Source organism: Mauremys mutica, chromosome 21 (assembly GCF_020497125.1).
Source record: "Mauremys mutica isolate MM-2020 ecotype Southern chromosome 21, ASM2049712v1, whole genome shotgun sequence".
Taxonomy (NCBI): Eukaryota; Metazoa; Chordata; order Testudines; family Geoemydidae; genus Mauremys; species Mauremys mutica.
The window spans coordinates 3,506,781-3,527,628 of record NC_059092.1 but is presented as its reverse complement, the minus strand read 5'-3'; the positions used below and the strand labels follow the sequence as shown (position 1 = coordinate 3,527,628).

At 42.4% G+C, this 20,848-nt stretch overlaps 1 protein-coding gene across 1 annotated transcript; it reads right to left on the bottom strand.

The window, feature by feature from the left end:
* Positions 1-2,273: 2,273 nt before the first annotated feature.
* LRRC47 (leucine rich repeat containing 47) lies at positions 2,274-17,404 on the bottom strand. Its single transcript, XM_044996612.1, has 8 exons — positions 17,400-17,404; positions 16,098-16,773; positions 14,796-15,257; positions 11,762-11,878; positions 7,882-7,997; positions 6,855-6,957; positions 5,401-5,490; positions 2,274-3,223 (listed from the first exon to the last, which is right to left on the bottom strand). The coding sequence occupies exons 1-8, from the start codon at positions 17,402-17,404 to the stop codon at positions 2,981-2,983; spliced, it is 1,812 nt and encodes a 603-aa protein (XP_044852547.1). The 3' UTR covers positions 2,274-2,980.
* Between the last annotated feature and the right edge of the window lie 3,444 nt (positions 17,405-20,848).

Below are 20,848 nucleotides of genomic sequence, written 5' to 3'. Positions count from 1 at the left end.
GTGCTGCAGCACCTGCCATGCCTCTAGTTCCCACGCCCATGTGCCCTGCTCTTTCACTCAGCTGCCAGGCGTGAGGGAATAGCTGCCATGGTCTTAAAGGAAACCACGCACCCAGCTGCTGTTAGCCTAGACTGTGAGAGGCCACAAGCGTCAGCCCTCAGGGCACAGAAAGCCAACAGCAGGAATCCTGGCGCACTTTACAAATGACCTGCACAAGCTTATTTTCCAAGCAGTAACAGAGCCCTGCAGCAGTGCTTCATTTGTGCCGGGGTGTGCCCAGACTCCTCTAGGCTTGGCCCTTCATATTGCCATCAGTTAGGAAAGTAAAAACATTGTTTGAGCCCTGGCACCTCTTTCACTACCCATTAAGCACCGCCCTCGAGGGGCTGCAACCTCCTGCGGAGCGCGGCTGAGCCTGACTCGGAGTACAAGCGAGGGAGCGAGGAAAGAGGGGTAGTCAAACTTCACCCACTCTGTCACTGCTACTTCGGTTTAGGAATGAAAAGGGCTTTGAGCAGCAGTAAAGTGCATGATCCATTTATGGAATTTTCCATGCCCTGCATTTACTGTTTTAGAAGATGGTATTTTGTGAGGAAGGGGGTGGGTAGAACACCAAATTATCTTCTACAGAAAAACACTACATACCACATTCCCTATATTAAACTAGGCACTTGCCCAGTCACAGAAACAGTTTCTGGAGGGTGGAGGTTAGAGCCCTACATGGATACAAAATTTATATCTACATCCAATCCACAATCTGCAAAAATGATCCATGGCTATCCACATCCATGGATTTGGCTATAAAATTTGGATCCACATCCATCTGTGATCCGCCAAAATGGTCTGCGGGTATCCATAGACTTGCAGGGCTCTAGTAGAGGTGCTTCTACAGTAAGGAAAAGGCACCAGAACTTGCCTGTATGCACATCTCTTCTCCCCACCCACAGCAATACCTGCAGCTGTGGAAGTGAGCATTTCTGAATTGCAGAAAGTGTTACCTTAAGAATAGGGTAGTTTATAGTAGGGCTTGAGTATGACACAGTAACTCCTCACATTACTATTTATCTGTATTCTCCGTGTATCACTAGTGGTTTGAGTAGTACAGCTGTTCTCGTGTTGGACTGTGATTGGAGCGAGTACTGAGGTCCCTGAACTACATGTTCAAGAACTAGGAATGGAGAAGACTCTAGTGAGAATAAGCAGAGTTTTGTAAAGCACTGCCCTAGCCGAGGAAGTATTTAATAGTACAATGCAGGAGTTCCTTCATGCTCTAGCAGGAACACTCAAAGCTATTTCAGATGACGTAGACCAATTCTTTGCAAAGCCTCTACTGTATTTTCATGGGGCATATACATGAAAAGAAAAAACTTCTAAGTAAACTGAAGGCAAGTTCAAACTGCTCTGAAAAACCCCGCAGAAACCCATCTTTAACTAGAGGCTGGCTTACTGGAAGGATCTCCTCCACACAGCTGTTTACTACACAGTTGTACCTCTGGCAGGTTACGTGACTTGAACACAACAATGCTAAAGACAACACTGACATCTGATTACAGGCATCCCTACTTTAGTTTTTCCATCTATTATGAAGATCTCTGCAAAATTCAATGTGTTTTATAGAACAGCGAGTGGTTCAACTACGTAGACACAGCCTGTCTCCAGGAGAAAAACAGTTCACATGTCATCCAACAGTATGGAACCATTAGCATGTAGGCAGTTACTGAGTTAGTAGCTGGAATTAAGACCATCCCCCACACAAAGACTGCAAGGAATTTGTTAGTTTCGCCATTAACATTACCTGGCTGTTCAAAAAAGCTTTTCATTATTTCACCCAGTGCATTCCTGCTAATGAGACATTCCAGCTGGCGAGTCACCCTTCAGCAGCAGCTCTCTCTGTGCTGCAGGGTTAAAGGAGACTTTGAGTGGTGCACAGCACAAGGGGGATCATCAATGCTTTTGCAAACAATAGACCTCAAACACAGGAGTGTAGGATAAATTCTGAGCAAACTCAACAGGCAGCTAATGTCATGGTTATGGGAAGGTTCAACAGTGGCTGATACTTCAATGTGAATGGATTATAGCTTCAAAATGCAGCATGATAAACACCCCTTGAAGTGGCTTGCTGGTGCTTTGGTGAGCAAGAGAAGCAGCATCATATCTATAGCAATATGTTGGAGTAACTATCATATGAAAGTTTCATTGCTGAAATTAAAAAAAAAAAGATTTGGCTGCAGTTAGATTGAAGAGTTTAAAAAAAACCACAAGAGGGTACAGGGTTTGCAGTGATTCAGGTTTAGTCCCATATAAATACATTACAAAGTAGAGTTGCATCAAGAAAAAAGACTCAGATGATGATAATCAGCATTAGCTTTAACTCATCTTTTTATGGTATATTAGACAGCTGATGCACAGGTTTTGCATAATGTCTTTAGTACCAGTAGATGGGATATATCCTTGTTGGTCAGTTTTTATGTTATCTATTAATTTACTCATTAAGTCACAAATAGGTTTCCACATTAATTCACACAAACAAACCAAAAAACAGGCTTATAAACAGACTGATTTTTGGGGAGCAGGCAATTTCATAAACTGGTATTTTGCTTCAAAGCTTCTTAGAACAGGTCAATGTTATTTCAACTTCCAAGGTCACCATATCTATATATTACAACTAGATGGGATAAGAATGATCCTGAGCACAAAATATGTGAAATACTTAGATCCCAAGGTTAGCATTTAAAAACTAATTCACATCTCTAACCAGTTATAACATTGGGACTTTATTAATGAGACAGGAAAGAATGTAGTACTCCTTGCCACAGTTGGATCAAATCATCGGAGTTATGCATCCAAAAGGAGGGGACTTTACATGTTTTCGTAAAGACAGGGGTCTAAATAATTTAATTTTACCATATACAAACTCTGTATTTGTAAAATATGCAACAAAATTCAAAATCAAAGCATTTTACAAGAACCTTGATGGCTGTTAACGAATTATGGTTAAAAGAGATGAGACCAGAGTTAGGTCAGTTTTAGATGGATACAGTACTTTTAAGTTCCCATCCATGTCCACAACACGAACCTGCTCCACCGTTAATGGAGAATTCTCTTGCTCTGCATTTTGGCTGGGATTTGAATTCACTGGTTCAGAAGTCACGTCTGATTCACCATCAGACACGGATTCTTCCTCCTTATTCTCTAAAGTGAATTTGTTGAGTTCTGCCATTTTCTGATTAGGAAACAAAAAGGAATCAAAGATTTCAATGTAGAGGATAAACGCAGTAGATGGGCTGTGAATTGCTTAAAGAATTTCCAATAAGCAGGCCTGAGCTTTACATACTACTGAGGGACTGATACCATCAATGGAAACCTTCAGTAATCATTTAAGCATTTTTTTTTTTTAAAAGAAACTTACAGCTCTCTAGATAGAATTCACTAACCTATCTGAAGTCCTCCTGCTACCCTTGTCCCCACATTCTACACAAGCAGGTTTACAAATCAGGCTTTGCATCCCAGCCCTTGGATTCTAAATGAAAAGAACCTGCTCCAGTGTCACTATTAAGGACTCTGCTTTCAACATATTTTAAGTTGTCCTCATTCCTGCCCTATATCAACTATGCATGTGTCATTGAACTTGGACTTCAGAACATGGTAATGATAGTTAATTAATGAAGTGTAGGAGGAGCGGAACCAGGGGGGTAAAGCATACATGAGTTTCTCTTTTCAGTGCAGGAGGAAAGCATCCATCAGACACCCTGGACTGCGGGACCTTCACATGAACAAAACTGCAACTCATCACAACAAAGTGTCATCAAAGAGGTTTAAGTGTGGAATCCCCGACTCTTGAAAAATGAGGCAGGCTGTATCTGGCCCGAGAGACCATTCGTGATGACTGGTGAAAGATCTGCTCAATCTGCTAGACTATTCTGGAGACCTGGATGGTGGGAGACTTTGAAGTGAATTGGAAGATAGATCTTGTCAGCCTAACTTCACATTTTTTTGGATGAGATTACAAGTTTGGCTGATAAAGGTAATTTGTTGATGTAATATAATAACACTTCTGTAAGGTGTCTGACTTGGTACCCCATGACATTTTGATTAAAAAAATTGGAATGATATAAAATTACCATAGCACACATTAAGTGGATTAAAAACAAGGCTAACTGATAAGTCTCAAAATGTAACTGTAAATGGGAAATAGTCATCGAGCAGGTCTGTTTCCAGGAGAGTATTGCAGTGATCAGTAATTGGCCTTAAGCTGTTTAACATTTTTATCAATGACCTGGAAGAAACTGTAAAATCATCACTGATAACATTTGCAGAGGATACAAAATTTGGGGAGTGGTAAACAATGAAGAGGACAGGTCACTGATTCAGAGTGATCTGGATTGCTTGGTAAACTGGGCACAAGCATGATGCGTTTTGACGGAGCTAACTGTAAATGTATTCAGCTAGAAAATCAATGTAGGCCAAACTTGTAGAATGTGAAACTGTATTCTGAGGAGCAGTGACTCTGAAAAAGATTTGGATAACCAACTGAACATGAGCTCCCAGTCTAACTCTGTGGCCAAAAGAGCTAAGACGATCCTGGGATGCATAAAGAAGGGAATCTTGAGTAGGAGTAAAGAGATGATTTTACCTCTCTACTTGGCAGTGCCGTGACCACTGCAGGAATACTGTGGCCAGTTCTAGTGAGGGTTCAGAGAAGGGCCACAAGAACGATTAAAGGATCGGAAAACATGCCTTCTAGTGACACACTCAAAGAACTCAATCTATTTAGCTTAACAAAGAGATGGTTAAGGGGTGAGCTAATTACAGTCTAAGTACTTACATGGGAACAAATATTTAATAATGGGCTCTTCAAGCCAGCAGAAAAAAGTGTAATATGATCCAATGGTGGGAAATTGAAGCTAGACACATTCAGACTGGAAATAAGGTGTACAGTTTTTCCAGTGAGAGTAATTAACCACTGGAACAGCTTGCCAAGGGCTGTGGTAGATTCTCCATCACTGACAATTTTAAAATCAAGACTGGAAGTTTTTCTAAAAAGCTCTGCTGTATGGATTATTTTGGAGGAGGTTCTCTGGCCCGTGTTATACAGGTCAGAGTAGATGATCACAATGGCTCCTTCTAGCCTTGGAGCCTATGAATCTATACAGAGGTGTGCATGTTCAACAGGCAGTAATGCATCTGAAGTCCACTGGCACTTCCTGATTAAGAAGTGGCATAGTCACATGCAAGAAAGTTACCAGTAACATGTTACCATAAATGTTCACAGTAACATGCAATAAAGACAAAATAAAGGGAGAAATTAAGCTCCATGTACCTCTCTATTCCAACTTGGTTCTCTTATTCAGGGGCACACACAAAGAACAAGCTATAGAGTCAGCTTACTGGAATACTTACTAGAATAAGGGTGTCCATGACATCTTTGCATATCTGGAGGCTGGTGCCGCTTGTCACTTCCAGAAATAGCTCACAAGTGGTTTTTCTAATCTGAAAAGTATTGCAGATGGACTCAGAAAAGGGAAGGTTGAATTGTAATATAATGAAATAGAAACTAGTGCACACAGCTCCATAATCACATTGGTGCATTTGTTTTTCAAAGAATATTTCAGCTTTATTTGAAAAACATCCAAGTGCACAAGTAACTACACGTGAATCTTGCTAACTTCATAAAGGAAGAACTGTATGTTTGCGCCTATCTGGGCAGCTCAATAACCAGCTGTCTCAGGCCAAACCATCGTACCTTTAGAACGGCTTACTACAGAGCATGGTTTCTCAGCCTGTGGGTTGCCATCCAAAGACCAGGTGGCCTGGATTTGTCAAAGGCTGTGTCTGCACTATGAGATAAGGGCATGATGCCCTTGTTTGCAAACACATACTCATGCTAGCTGTATCAATAGCAGTCTACCCCCTACAGCCATGCTGAGTACATACCTACTGGTTTCAGGGGGGTACATTCTCAGCATGGCTTAGCTGAGCCTCTGCTGCCATTGCCTGTACTATGATGGCTACACTGTTATTTATACTCCTGCTAGTTTGATGACAGCTAGTACAAGTATATGTACACGATCACGGGAAATCACATCCCTAGCTCATGGTGTAGATGCAGCCAAACAGTTGAGTGGGAGGCATGGTCAGGTCCTGTCTTTGGGCAGATGGGAGGCCCTGGGATGGGGCAGGAAAGGGAGGCTCATCCCACAGCAGTGACTCCTAGAGCTCCAGTCCTGCAGGGCTGGCTGGGCTCGTATTACTACCTGCTGCATGGGGTCACAGCACCACTCCTCCATCATGACGACAGGCTGCTGGCCGGGCCAAATGAGAGTGAGTAACCCTATGACCCCAGAGGTTACAACACCCAGAGTGGGGAGCCAAGCCCAGCCAGCCCCACAGGACAGGAGCCCTGCTATGATATGCCCAGTGTTCTTTTTTAGTACTTATGACAGTAGCAGGCATTATATAATCTAGGTACAAAATAGTTAGTAAGCCAGATTTTTTTTCTCTCCAGTAAAGCTATTCACTGGGTTGCTACAGGTCATCAAGGTTAAGCAGCACTGCTAAATAGCTTAACATAATTTTGACATTCAGCATTACAAATGCATAGTTTGACTTTAAATTCATTTTTTAAAATCTAGCGCTTTTAGTATATAAACTTTAGACCTTAAAAGTTCAGATTCCAAACTCAGTCATGAATTTCAATGGAGACTTGAACATATGGCAAGATCAGGAGTATTTATTCCACAACACCTCTGAGTAACTCCTGACAAGGAGAGGATTGGAGTGATTTCATTTTGAAGCCTGGCCCATTTCCACTATCATTGAGACTCAGATATAAGCGGATTAAAAAACTTTTGTACCTTTGTTCTCTCACTGTTAGTGATTGGTGGGAAAGAAATCACAACACCCTCAGCATCTACTAGACAAGGATAGTTCTCTTTCCCATCCAGTAACTGAAGGTATCTGTCAAGGAAAAAAAGTGAAGATAATGGAAAGAGAACAATCAGGCAATAATAAATAAGACAGTTAGAAGAGTGGGAAAATGGAGGTTATGCGTTTCTGATCCAACACAGAAAAACATAACTACAGCATCGTGACATCAGCGACTATACGGCCTGCACTGAAGGTGAGTAATGAAGTAATATCATGAAGCACTTTAAAGTTGAAGTAATATTCCGATTGCCAAAGTGATCAAACATGTTCTTAATGCTTTTATTGTGCCCAGTGCTCAAAATATAGCAACATTTTAGAGCTTCTTTTACTGATGCTTCGAGTTTGTATGTTTAAATTTAAGTCTCATTGCATATTTCGGTACGTGGTGGAGAAAGGTAATCTCCACTTTGTTTACCTGGTCAGTTTCCCCAAAACATGCATGATGATGGACATGTGAGATGATCCCAATACAAACGGGATGGGAAGGGTGTCGCTTTCCTTCAAATTAGATGTATGGTCACTTAAAAGTTTCAGCTCCTTACAAGCTGTTCTATTGACAGAATTTTGGACATTTCACATAAGTAAACTAATTGTGCTTACATTTATATTCAGCTCCCCTCCACTTTCCAGCCTCTCAAACATCCACTGTCTTTAGGCACAATTTATATTGTAGTAATGACAATTTCCAAATTAACTCTTGGTATAATAGGAGGCACAACAACCACATTTTTGTAAATCTTTCCCCCCCAACCCCTTTTTCCCCTCTCTAGATTTTCAGGAGCTCATGTTGAGTGTATATGCACCGTTACCATTACGTGTTGCCTTTCATAACTAAGCACAGAGGGCAAATCTGATGTTCTTTGCAGTTACGATACTGTGGCTTTTCACATGATCTTAAATTGGCCAAAATGTGTCTGATCAACCTGAAAAAAAGATGTGCATTAATACACTGACTTGTGCAATCCAGAAACATTCTGACGCTTCTTCTGTTTTCTTTGTTCCTCAGCCTCTAACTGCAACTGACGGACAAGATCCTTTGCCTTGATCTCCTTCCGACCCAGTGGCATTACCTGTATCAGAGAGAAAGCAAATACTTAAAAGCTAAGAGTCATTCACTGACGTCAGGACTAGTTCATAAGAGCTAAAGGGATAAAAAATGGGGAGATTATAATATTTAACTGAAAGTTCCTCATAACTAATTCTTCTATTTCAATAAAGAGCTTGACCTGAGATACAGATCTTAGAACCATGGTTCGCCAAGGACTTTCCAGTGCTTGGAATATTTTAGAAGGAAAAAACTGAATAGTTTTAGTATTAACTCTTATGCCCTATAGGCCTAATTTGTGATGTGTATATCTCAGATTTTACTTTACTATAAAGAACTGTAGAGCTTAATCGAGTCTGCAGAGTTTAGTAAACTCCCCCACCCCAATAAGTGCTGCTGAAGTCTCTTCTAGTTGTACTAGGTTTTATCAAGGGTGGCTGCTGTTACATGCTCAAGCAGTGATTATGGTCCCTCACTATTTGATCTGCTCTGCAATCCGCCTTCTCATTGGCGCTGCAAACAGACTGGAGCAACGCAAGACTCAAAGGGAGCAGCAGGATGGAGAACGGGTAGAAAAATCATCATTAAAAAAACAAAAACTTTTTATTTAACTTTACATGTTGCTAGTTCTTTGCCTTCTACTTCTCTTTAGTTTAACTGCTTGTAGAACTTCAGATTTTACATAGAGATTTCTTTCCAAGAACCATCACCCTTCAAATGCTCATCTGTGTGGAAAAACGAGTCCAGAGCCTCCTAACATCCTTACTACGAGAACACCCACAAACTCAAACACAAAATGGCTACGCAAATAGCCCATGTTATATTTACAACTAACATCTTCTCTATGCAAAAAAATAAACGGACACAAATCTGACATCAGGAATCATAACACTCAAAAACCAGTAGGAGAACACTTCAACCTCTCTGGCCACTCAGTAACAGATCTGAAGGTGGCAATTTTGCAACAGAAAGACTTCGAAAACAGACTCCTATGAGAAACTGCTGAGCTTGAATTGATTTGCAAATTAGATACCATTAACTCTGGCTTGAATACCTTTAGAATCATGATGCTGTGGACAATTGAATTTGAAGATCCAACAAAATCTTTCCCTGGTGACCCAAGGAAATAACTGGACCAAAGTCTCCAGAAGTGAAAGAAGTGTTCATTAGCTTGCTGTATTCTGTGACTATCAACACAAAATAACTTGTATTAAATATGTTTGCCCAATTGGCAAGCAGAGTCAGGTAGTTAGATGTCCACAGTCTAGCATTTGCACCTGCAATTATGGCCACAAGAGAGGCAATGAAGTTCAGGATTTATCTGTGATCTCTTGGCCAAAGTCCACACTTGCAACATTTTTTCTAATTTCAATTATATGTGAAAGACTGGATTCTACAGCTGTCTGGTATTGTTTGCTATGAGTTAAATATATTCTGTGGAGTGGGTTCTCAGAAAGCCTTGTTTGATTAGGGATTACTTTGTGGGCTGCATGGTTTAAATCAGAGATGCTTTGCCATCTTGACTATTAAAAGTAAACAAAGAACCAAAGATTAGCAACATTTCATCAGGAAGTACAGTTAAAAGTGTTTTTGCCTTGGGCAACAGGTAGGTAAGTTTACTACAGCCTGTCAGTTCCTTTGTAGCAAGAGACAAGTACTGGACTTGTTCCAAGTAATTTCTAGCTTCAATGGCCTCAGTCCATAAGAAGGCAACTGTTGGAGGCCTGAGCCTCATCTGTATATGATTAAATGCTTTAGACAAAATGCATTAACTACTAACATTTGCCTGCACTCCTATGGAGCTTGAGAAACGAACAGAAATGCCTTGATGATTGCATTATTAGGGATGGAAACCAAGGCAGTCTGCATCTAAGAGTTCTAGCCAGCCAAAGTGAGGTCATGGACCATGTTTCCGGACTCTATAGCTCCCGAACCCCAACACCCCCCCCCCCCGATCTGGTTTGCAATCACAGCATCTAGAATTAAACATCAGAGGGGTAGCCGTGTTAGTCTGGTTCTGTAGAAGCAGCAAAGAATCCTGTGGCACCTTATAGACTAACAGACGTTTTGCAGCATGAGCTTTCGTGGGTGAATACCCACTTCTTCGGATGCATCCGAAGAAGTGGGTATTCACCCACGAAAGCTCATGCTGCAAAACGTCTGTTAGTCTATAAGGTGCCACAGGATTCTTTGCTGCTTCTAGAATTAAACAAGCTTTAGTGCCCTTGAAAATTTCTTCTGGCTCCCACTGTGCAGATGTGATGATTTAAGAGACCTACTCTTCTCTTCATGACAACACATTGCCTACTATCAATACCAAGAGATGCACAAACACTGACAGAATGGACAGAAGAAGGAACCAAGAACTGGAGAGAGAGAATCTAGTTTTTAGTACTGCAAATGAACCTGAACACTAGAGTGCGCATCTCTGTTGGAACACAGATTGATGTGGACCAGATTGACTTCTACTCTAAGCATGCACTGTTACTGTTTGAAATGGCTCATTACAGATGAGTTACTGCAGGAGCACCCAGAGCTTAGTTTTACATCCAAACTCTGGTGAGAACCTGCAGATTCACTAACTGGACACTATACCACCTTGTAGAAGAAACATTACTTTTGGCTCATGTAACAAATATTCTGAGAGCGCTTTTCAAGTGTAGGACCTCGAACATAGCATGGTTTTCTGCTACTTGTTACTATAGAAAAATCAATTTTGCCAGACATATTCAGTCCTGAAACTTACTTTCTAACATGAAGTACTACCCTCTGTGGTAAAAGCTATCTTTGAAATGACTGGCACAACATCTAATTAATTTGAAAGCAGCAAGCGCATTAACCATCACAAAGACTGGTACAACCATCTTGCTATTATCATACACTGAATGAGGATAACTACGGTATCACAGCAGAAGCCATACTTGGGCAGTCCTGGGAAATGAAGTACACAGCCCTGCTGATTAGACCGTGTGCAGAGAGAAGAAATGAACTATGCTGAGCTGCTCTTAAAATCCACACTACTCAGACTTCCCTGTTTAATTAGATCAACAATGAAGTTAATGAGTTCACTGACTTCCTCTTACAATGGCAAGTCACATAGGGGTTTCCTGAGCAGCATGTTAAAGTAACATTTTGTAGCATGGGTTTAAGTCTCATATAAATGATTACATTATTTGGGAATGTGGCAATAGAAACTGCCAGAGAGACAGAATTGGTGAACAGAGCCTGAATTTGGTTCAGCTGATTACCTTATAGACTGCTGCCGATCACTCCCGGTACATTCACGTGAATGAACACCTGCTATGCTGCACAACACTCCAGGTATATCCTAACATTTTATGGACTTCCACTGAACATTAACTTGGCAACAGCTCAACACAGATGAGAGGACCAGCAGTGAAACTGTTAACAGGGAAACACCAAGACCTCTGTCACCCTAAGCAAAGGTGCGTAACATGCAAGATCAAAATGCTCTTTATGGAGAAACACATTTTGGACTGCTTTACCAGTTTGAATTTTTAAGGTATTCAACTAGTGCTAGGGATTCTATGACTACTAGTAAGTCAGATAATTTGATAAACGTGCACATTCTGAAGGATATTTGAACAGTGAGGAGTTTTCTGAGCCTGATTTAGACAGGGATTGGTACAATGTTGGCACACTTTCTGAACTTAACCTCCTGGTTCCAGTTAAATTTTCTCATTTCTTTAGCGTGCAAAATTGCATCTTTCCATTTCTGTACCACTCCAAAGTTTGATAAAGCAACAGGAAAAAGGTTATTTATCCTACCTTTAATTCGTTAGGTGGCTGAGCATCGTACAGCAGGGGCCCTTTGATCAGCTGCAGGTCATGTGTGGCAATGGTTGCTGCTGTTCGTTTCTCACAGATGTCATCATGAAGTTTGATCTAACAAAATGTGCGGGACACAGAGATATGACGTTATCAGCCAATGTCCTTCAGCATTCCTGTACCATTACCAACTTCAACCTTACTCTAAGTTGTCTTATTAAACTAGCCCCTTAGTATCCAAACAATTTTTCCCCCTCCATAATTTAATCTTTTTCCATTTGACAAGCCTTTGCTTCCCCCTCTGTTGGGTGGGACTGAAAGCAATAGTTCTCTTTACTTTTTTACAAAACAGAGTAATTCACCATTGTCCACGTGGCACTGGAAAGAATGCTTAATTTCCTGATTATAATTACGCTCTGTAGCACTCCATTTAAATGGACAGATGTTGGTAAACTATTTCAACTGACATACTGAAATTGACAGGGAAAATAATACTGATTAGTAACAGTCAGCGGGATCGAAGCCTCCACCCACCTTGCACCTACAAGGACTGGGTGTCACCATCCCTGTGGCAGTGCAGGGAGACCTCTGCAGCCCCTGCTCTCACCAACTGGGAGTGCTGGGGGTCCCTGCTCTGCTCTACCAGGATGACAGCATTCTTCACCCCCTCCGCCTGCAGGGATCCAATGTCACCAGCCCAGGGAGCCCTCTGCAGCAATGCTGTCACAGCCCCACCCACTCACCAGCCAGGAATATGGAAGCCATCCCTGTGCAGGAATTGTTCAGCAGCAACGTGAGGCCAGGGGCTCTGCCAGGCCAGGACCACAGTCTTCCCTGCACCTTGCACCCTTGGTCCATTCAGCCATGCAGGGAGTCTCCTGTATTCTCCTACTGTCAGTGCTGCCCTAACCCCAAATCTAACTCCTGCTTAATTTCCAGAAACTGTAAAAATTAAGGTTATGTCTATATCGCAAAAAAAAACCTGACAGCAGCAAGTCTCAAAGTCCATATCAATGACTTGGGCTCATGCTACAGAACTGTAAATAGCAGCGTAGACATTCCCGTTTGGCTGGAGCCTGGGCTTTGAAACCTGGCAAGGGGGGTGTATCTCAGAGACAGGACTCCAGCCCAAGGAAGAACATTGACACTGCTATTTTTATCCCCATATGACATGCTGTCATGGGTGGGGTTTTTTGCAATTATTTTTTTTTACCCTAAAAAAAATTGTTGAAAGTAGAGAAAAAAAATCAATTTCTGCCAAGCCTAATTATAATGCAGAGACAGAAGAGGAGTTCAGATTGTAATTAGGGAGCAGATAAAATGCTTCTATTTAGACATTTAATATATCAATTACACAGACACAAGAGGAAACTTCCCTCCAGTGTACAACTCTATGGTAGGTCAAATTTTGCCCCGCACTACTTGTTTTTCTTCCAAAATAATCTTCCCCATCCTCCACTCTCTCCTCCCCACCCCTAAATCCCATACTTCTTAACTATACAAGTAAGGAAACTGAGTATTCGAAGATGCTCATTACCACATATGGCAAAGCTAGCAGATCCGTGAAATGAAACGGATCCAATCTCAACAAGGTGTTTTGGGGAAAACACTCCATTGCAGCCTGCAACTTTAAATGCAATTTTTATGCATAATATTTTTAAAGAATGTGCATTTTTAAGCATCAATTACTGTATGGGACCAAAGTTGGGCACTTGAATGAACAAAAAGCACTCTGGATGATCTATCCCACTAATTCATCATTTTCAATTAGGAAACGTATAGCAGAGCACAAGTCGACCAAGGTAGAAAAACTATAGATGCACAGGGACCTGTACATTTGAGAAAAGCTAGCCTCTGCCACCTAGTGGACAAGGTGACCAACGTACTAGTTCGGAAATTTTTTCAAACATTACCTTCAAGTCTGAAAACTAGAGTACAAACATGTGCTATCAGTATGGCTTAATACAGTTTTAAAGCCACATATGGTGTTAAAAATGAGACTGGACAAAGCACTGAGGAACAGATATAGGAACCTACCAGTTCAGCACCAGAGGAAAAAAACACTATGATCTAAATCAGTGATACTCAAACTGAGGCTCGTAAGTTCTAAGTGGCTCTTTAGTGTGTCTCCTGTGGTTATTTGCAGCACATATTAAAACACTGTGAGATTTAATTATTAACCAGTCTAAGTTCTTAACCAATCAGGATGCTTGTATTATGTTATTAACCAACTGTAGTTGATAAAATAATAATATAATCTATATATTATATAGATATTTTCACAGCAATATATAAACTAAATATTTCCTGTCATACTGTTGAAATATGACTATATAGTACGATAGTGAATGAAACAATTAATTCACACTACTGTGGCTCTTTTAGGTAATGTTGATCGCTAATTTGGCTCCTGAACCACTGAGGTCTGAGTATCACGGCCAGAAACAGTCTTTGCTGTCTCTGATTTTAACATGGATTCACATTTATCCTTTGTTCCCAGTACATAATATATATGGCAAAGCTACAAGGGGCTTTTAAACTGGTAGCAGAAATCAGTGCGTTTATGTGGCACCCTCCACAATAGTATCTGAGCTCCTATCACCTTTTTCATAAAGAAAGGTTTGAGTGATCTACTGCAAATTTCAGTTTAGTACAAATTGGGGCAGAAATCTGAAATTAAAGCAAATTGCACATAAAAAATAGCTGCAAGTTGTTTTGTACTGTTATACTGCAGTCAATCTAAGAGTCTCCCAGAATTTAAAAACATCAATGTTCATCATAACAACAACTGATCAGTTACTTCCTTGGTTGGGAAAAGCTCTCTCTCTAAAAAACTAAACTCATGTACTTACAAGACGCAGTCCTTGAGGTTTATGCTTGTGTGCAATAGCTTCTTTAGTCACTCTATTTTCTCTTTAATGGAGTCTATACCAAAGAACACACTGTTCCCAATTCTGTTAATTTGCAATGGGAGTAAAATGATCACATTGAAAACGGATTCACAAAAGTTCTAATCTAATCCTTCAATAATTACCTGTGCAGAAAGAAATCTCTTCAAGGCATTTCCTTGCTTCAAATTCATTCCCTTCACCACACAGCAAACAATGTATGGCCGAACTTCTTTGATATTTGGACTAACTTTAACTACCACTGGAGCTGGATTTTCTGCAATGTGCAGAATCTTGATCATCAGTTTATTCACCTCTTCCAGCTTGTCCAGTTCCCCATCTCCACTATCCTTCTTCTGGCGTTTATCCCTCTTTTTTTTCTTACTCTCTTCTTTATCAAAGTTATCTGGTTTCCCTTTTCCTTTGCCACCTCCTCGGCCTCCAACCCGCAAGTACTCCAGAATGGATTTTGTCTGGCAGCTATTGACCATTTTCTCCAGCCGCTTGTCTTTCAGTTTGTTTCCTCTGAAGTTGACCTCCTTTAATTTAGGGCAGTCAGCAAGCTCAACAGGGATTTCTGATAACTCATTATTGGAAACATCCAGGATCTGAGGGAGGAAAAGCATTCACAAAGTTAGACTGGCTGCTTCTAAAAGGCTTGGGCCTAGCTCTGTTTTGGTACACCGCTTGCTCAGAAGGCAGCTAGATGCCACATGGTAAGGCATAGCATAAAATGTCTACATGAATAGATTCCATAAGACCAAGTTGAAAATGCTTGAATTTAAATGTTACTCCTCTCCCCAACCCCCCAAAAAAGATCATTTGTTTTACCTAACGCTAGAGCCAAGATGTGTCATTCTGTCAATGCACCATTACATAGTTCATGAATTCTGCCAGTTCCTCTATACAACACCCACCGCTTTTAGAACTTGTAATTTAGCAGACTCCAACGCATCAACCTTTTCTCCCGAAGGTCTAATCGCCACCCATGCTGACAACTCTCACAAGTCATGCAACATTTGTGACTTTCTTAAAGCCCCAGTATCCAGGATCAATGAAGTGAGAAGCTCATCTTCCATTAAAAAGTGTCTAGCACTCTTGGTTGTGCAGAAAAGCTTGATAACATGAACCAAATACATTCTAAAGGCTCAGAAACTAGAAAGCAAATAAAATGAAGCCCAAATGTGGTGTTAAAAAAAAACTGTGATTTTTAACTAAGTGCCTAACTTGTGCTGTTTGTACACAGGGGTTGGCAAAACAGTCTCTCCCCCTTCCCACAGGGCTCCAGCATCACCCCATTCCAACCTACAGGAAACCACCTGCAATCTCCCATGGGGTCCCAGCCGCTCAACTTCTTCTTCACCCACCATATGAGGGGCCCAACCTCACCTCCCCCGGGGTAACCCGTCTCTGTGCCCAGCCCCTTCTCCTCACCCTCTCCCCCTGACCTTGAGGGCCGGCAGGTTGGCGATGGCAGAGCCCAGCTCCTGCAGCCCGTTGTCGGCTGCCTCCAGCTGGCTGAGCAGTGGGAGGAGGCCGGAGGCGCCCGGGGGCAGGAGGCCGCCGGGCAGGGCACTCAGGCGGTTCCCGGAGAGCAGCAGGGTCTGGAGCTGGGGGGCGGCCCGGGCCAAGCCCGGCCCCAGCTCCCGGAGCCGGTTCCCGGTGAGGTTCAAGCTCCGCAGCTGGGGGAAGGCGGGGGGCCCCCCAGCAGCGCAGGGCCCGGCCGGGTCCAGGGCTCCCCCCAGCGCCGCGGGCAGCGTCTCCAGCCCGTTCCCGGACAGGTCCAGCACTCGCAGGGCCGGCAGGGGGCCTCCGAGCCCCGGGCCCCCCGGAGCGCCCAGCCCCGCCGGGCCCAGCCCGTTCCCGCGCAGCACCAGCGTGTGCAAGGCCGGCAGCGCCGCCGCCAGCCCCGGGCCCAGCTCCCGCAGCGCCCCGCAGCCGCTCAGCTCCAGCGCCTGCAGCAGCGGCAGGGCCAGGAGCCGCGGGGGCAGCCGGCCGCCCCCCGCCCGGATACGGGCCTCCACCGCCGCGCCGGGGAGAACCAGCTCCCGGCGCCGCTCCCGCTCCGCGGCCTCCAGCTCCGGCCAAGAGGCCGGGTCCGCCATGCTGCCTGCCGACCCCTCACTTCCGGGTCACGGTACTGCTTCCGGGGCGGTGCTGACCTGGGCTTGCTCGCCTGACCATGGAGAGCGGCGCGGAAGGCGGGCTAGAGTGTACAGCGCCACACCCGGCACTGCCATAGAGTGAGGGGCCGCCAGAGAGGCTAGAGGGTCGCGTTCCCATTTCCAAGGGAAGAGCGTGGCTATGGCTGCCATAGAGAGCAGCACAAAGGGAGGCTAGAGTGTCCCACTAGCCTCCCCCTTATTGCCAACCTGCCTGGAGTCACCTTGCAGGGTGGGGGTCTCAGCCCAGCTCTGGGACAGCTGGTGCCCGTACCTGGGGGTGTGTCTACACTACAGCCACGGCAGCTGGGCTATTGTAGCACTAGGGTCGCCAATTCTGGTGGGCTGAATTCCTGGAGGTTTCATCACATGACATAACATTGAATTAGAGATTAATCTTTAATTCCTGGAGACTCCAGGACAATCCTGGTGGGTTGACAACCCTATGTCGCACCGTAGCACAGACCCTACATCCACCGTTTTCCATTGATGTAGGTAACTCAGAGCAGCCAACCCATCCCTCCCAGAGGCAGTACAGGAAACCACCTAGGCAGCTAGGTCAACTAGGGGTTAGATTGAGCTACGTACATCATGCAGGGCATGGAATTGTTCACAGTCCTGAGCGGTGTAGCTAGGTCAAGCTCATTTTTAAGTGTAGACCTGGCCAGTGTGTGCAAAGCCCAGGGCAAATTTTAGCCTGTGGCTGTTGCCTGGCTGCACCATTTTGTCACAAGGTGGCAGTGCCTATAAGGGCCCATTTTTTCACTTCAAAGGATGGGAAGTATCTTTTCACTGACATAAATGGGACTAAATGTACATGAAATGAGTGTGGTTAAAGGACATTGAAAGGAGAGGGAGGGCTCGCTATCACAGCCTAGGTAGGCCGGGGGATTCAGGGGAGAATCATTCTCCTTTTCCCCACCTCTATTCTCCCAAAACTAAAAGTTTTGGTAAAACTTTTTGCAGCAAAAAGTTATGGTAAAAGACCATTAAGATGCAGTCAATCACTCAAAAGTTAGGAAATGCCTAGGCAGCCTTAATTCATCTCCTTTCTGCATATGGATTATGATACAGTCTTTACATAAGCACATACAATTTTTTTTCCAAAGGAATTTGTCCCTTTAACTCCACACACATTTGACCTTAATTATACAACATGTAACCTTTACGTGTGAAATAAAATGTGTTAAAAATAAAACAGGAACTGTTTAATATCCCAAATAATTTAGAAAAATTTTTTTGGATACTTTATGGACTTCCTGCAAATATGCATATTTGGATGCCCGATGATATATTTAAAAGATGAGCATTTAATTGCTTTATTATTATTATTATTAACAAGAGACAATAATTAATCAACCTCATTTACAAGACTCCCCTATGAAGGGACTTGGGGTTCTTCAAACAGTGAAAATGTAATAATTATAAACTATTTATTTCATCCAGGTGTTAGCCCACTGCACATGATGGCTGAAGACCTCTAGAATCAGCCTGCTCTCCAGAAATAGATTATTCTTATCAACCAAGGAAAATCATCACAACTGCTAAGTACTGAACAATCAAATAATTTGTTGTAGTGGAATTCCAAGCAAAGGCCTAGGAGACTCTCCCGCAGAGAGTGCATGCTGTATGCTCTTGAAGTCTCTGCCATTTAGATAGATGAAAATATTGGCAGATAGTCTCAGAGCCCAGTACATTAAAATGGAAAAACCACAGAATAGGTGCCAAAGTCTGTTGTCTTTAGAAGTGATGCTGCAATACTGCTGAGCTAGGAGTGCACATGATAATCAGGTTTTTTTTGGGGGGGAGGGAATTCCTTTACCCCACAAGATGTGACCTTGCAAAATAGTTTTAGCTCCAGAATATTTTCCTCCAGAACCCACAAAAGCCCCTGGAAACATGTTTCTTCGTTTATAGCATGAGAATATTTCTCGTGTTTTTCACTCAGGAGTTTATTTTACCAAAGAATGGAAAACAGACTGCTGATTAAAAAGGAAGCAATCCCATTAAATAATAATTTAAAAAATGTATCTATAATTGTGTTACTCTGTTTATTAATAAAGGTGTTCTGAGGTCTCTGAAAATTTCTACTTATCCACCTCTAAACTGTGTTTGTAATTCTAAATAGTTTAATAAGATTAAAACTCTATTTTGGGATTGCAATTTTGACTTCATAGTACGTGCTCAGATACATATAGACTATTACACACTCTAAAATCCTTATTAAAATGTGCATTTCCTAAACCGTTGCAAAAAACTTAAGCTACCCTGGACTTAATTGAAGGAATTAAGGACTTAAAAGATGAATTCACAGGAGTTGCGATGGGGTACATATTTTTATTGTTATTTTAAATGCCGTGAGACAACAGGCTGCATCTTCGTTTCCTCCTGTGAATACACGCTTTCCAATCCATAGTACGTTTTTGTAAAATAGTTGAGACAATGTGGAAAACAAGATCAGAAAAACTCTGTTCCTATGTTACTAAAACCTTAGGTATTACCCTACTATATTTACTTCGACAAACAGAATTTTAAACCTACATTTTTTTTCACCATTTACGTTGTGTTTACTTTTTGCACATCCGTCACTGGGGACAATGAAAACAGAACTGGTCTGTTTTGTCACTTTCACAAAGTTGTTTGGATCACAACCGTGAAGTTTATATTTAAACAAAGTTTCCACTGAAAATTAAAACACACACAAATACAAAAACATTGAAAAGCTTGAAAAAGTAACAGCATTCCTTTGGGTATGATCTATACTAGCAAACCTTATAGCCATAACCTAACCGCAGTGGAACTGCTGAAGGCAGCAGATGTTGAAGTTGTAGTGTAGGGCTCAGCTATTTTTGCTACTGTCTCATCTAACTTTGCTCAATAGCTGAATGACATCAGGGAGGTGCAGCTCCTTAGTGCTAGCAATGGTATGTGTGGAACAGTGCTTTAAGCCCTGAGGTGCATGGACCTGCAGAGAATAGAATTTGTGCTGCACCGGGAGCGAGTTACAGCGATGATGTTTACTAGGGCAGATGCTGCCAACAGAAATTTGGACCCATTCTGCTCATCCCAGAAGCTTGGAATGTTAGAAGAGAAAAAGGTATTTACAATATGTAATCCTGAGTTTATTCATAGAGAGAGGAGCTGCTTGCATTTTAGAATTTCATAGTGCTAGCCTGGAGAAAAAAAAAGAGTACCGTTCTCCTTTACACAACACGAAACACATGTGCAACATTCAAAAACTATCAAAATAATGTGAGAATGGCCATAGTAGGTCAGACCAATGGTCCATCTAGCCCAGTATCCTGTCTCTGACAATGGCCAGTACCAGAGCTTCAGGGGGAGTGATCCACTGGTCTTCCCCTCCTGGCAGTCAGAAATTTAGGGTTGCCCAAGCATGTGGTTGCATTCCTGACTATCTTGGCTAATAGCCATTGGTTGATCTATTCTCCATGAACTTATCTAGTTCTTTTATTAACTAAGTTTATTTTTGGCCATCACAATGTTCTATGGCAATGAGTTTCACAGGCTAGTTGTGCGTTGTGTGAAGTACTTCCTCTTATTTGTATTAAACCTGCTGCCTGTTAATTTCATTAGGTGACCTCTGATTTTTGTATTGTGTGAAAGTGTAAACAACACTTCTCTATTCACTTTTTCCACACCACTCATGATTTTGTAGACCTCTATCATATCCCACCCCCCTTAGTCACCTCTTTTCTAAGATGAGCAGCACTAACGTCCCTCTGTGTGGGAAAGCTGTTTCATACCCTGGATCATCTTTGATGCCTTTCTCTGACCCTTTTTGTATTTTATTTATGGAACCAAAATCCAGTAAGCAATGTCCCCAGTCCCAAGAATGTTCAAAAGTGCTGAAGTTTGCCTTGGGTCTTTGTATTAGCAAGTATAAATACAAAAGCATTTAGCACTGACTAGTAGAATGTAAGGAAGCTGGGCAGTTATTGCACAGATGAGGAGCCTAGTTAAACTCTAGAAAGTGCCTAAGATAGTAGGAAAGCAGTTCATACACCTGCTGTGAAGTA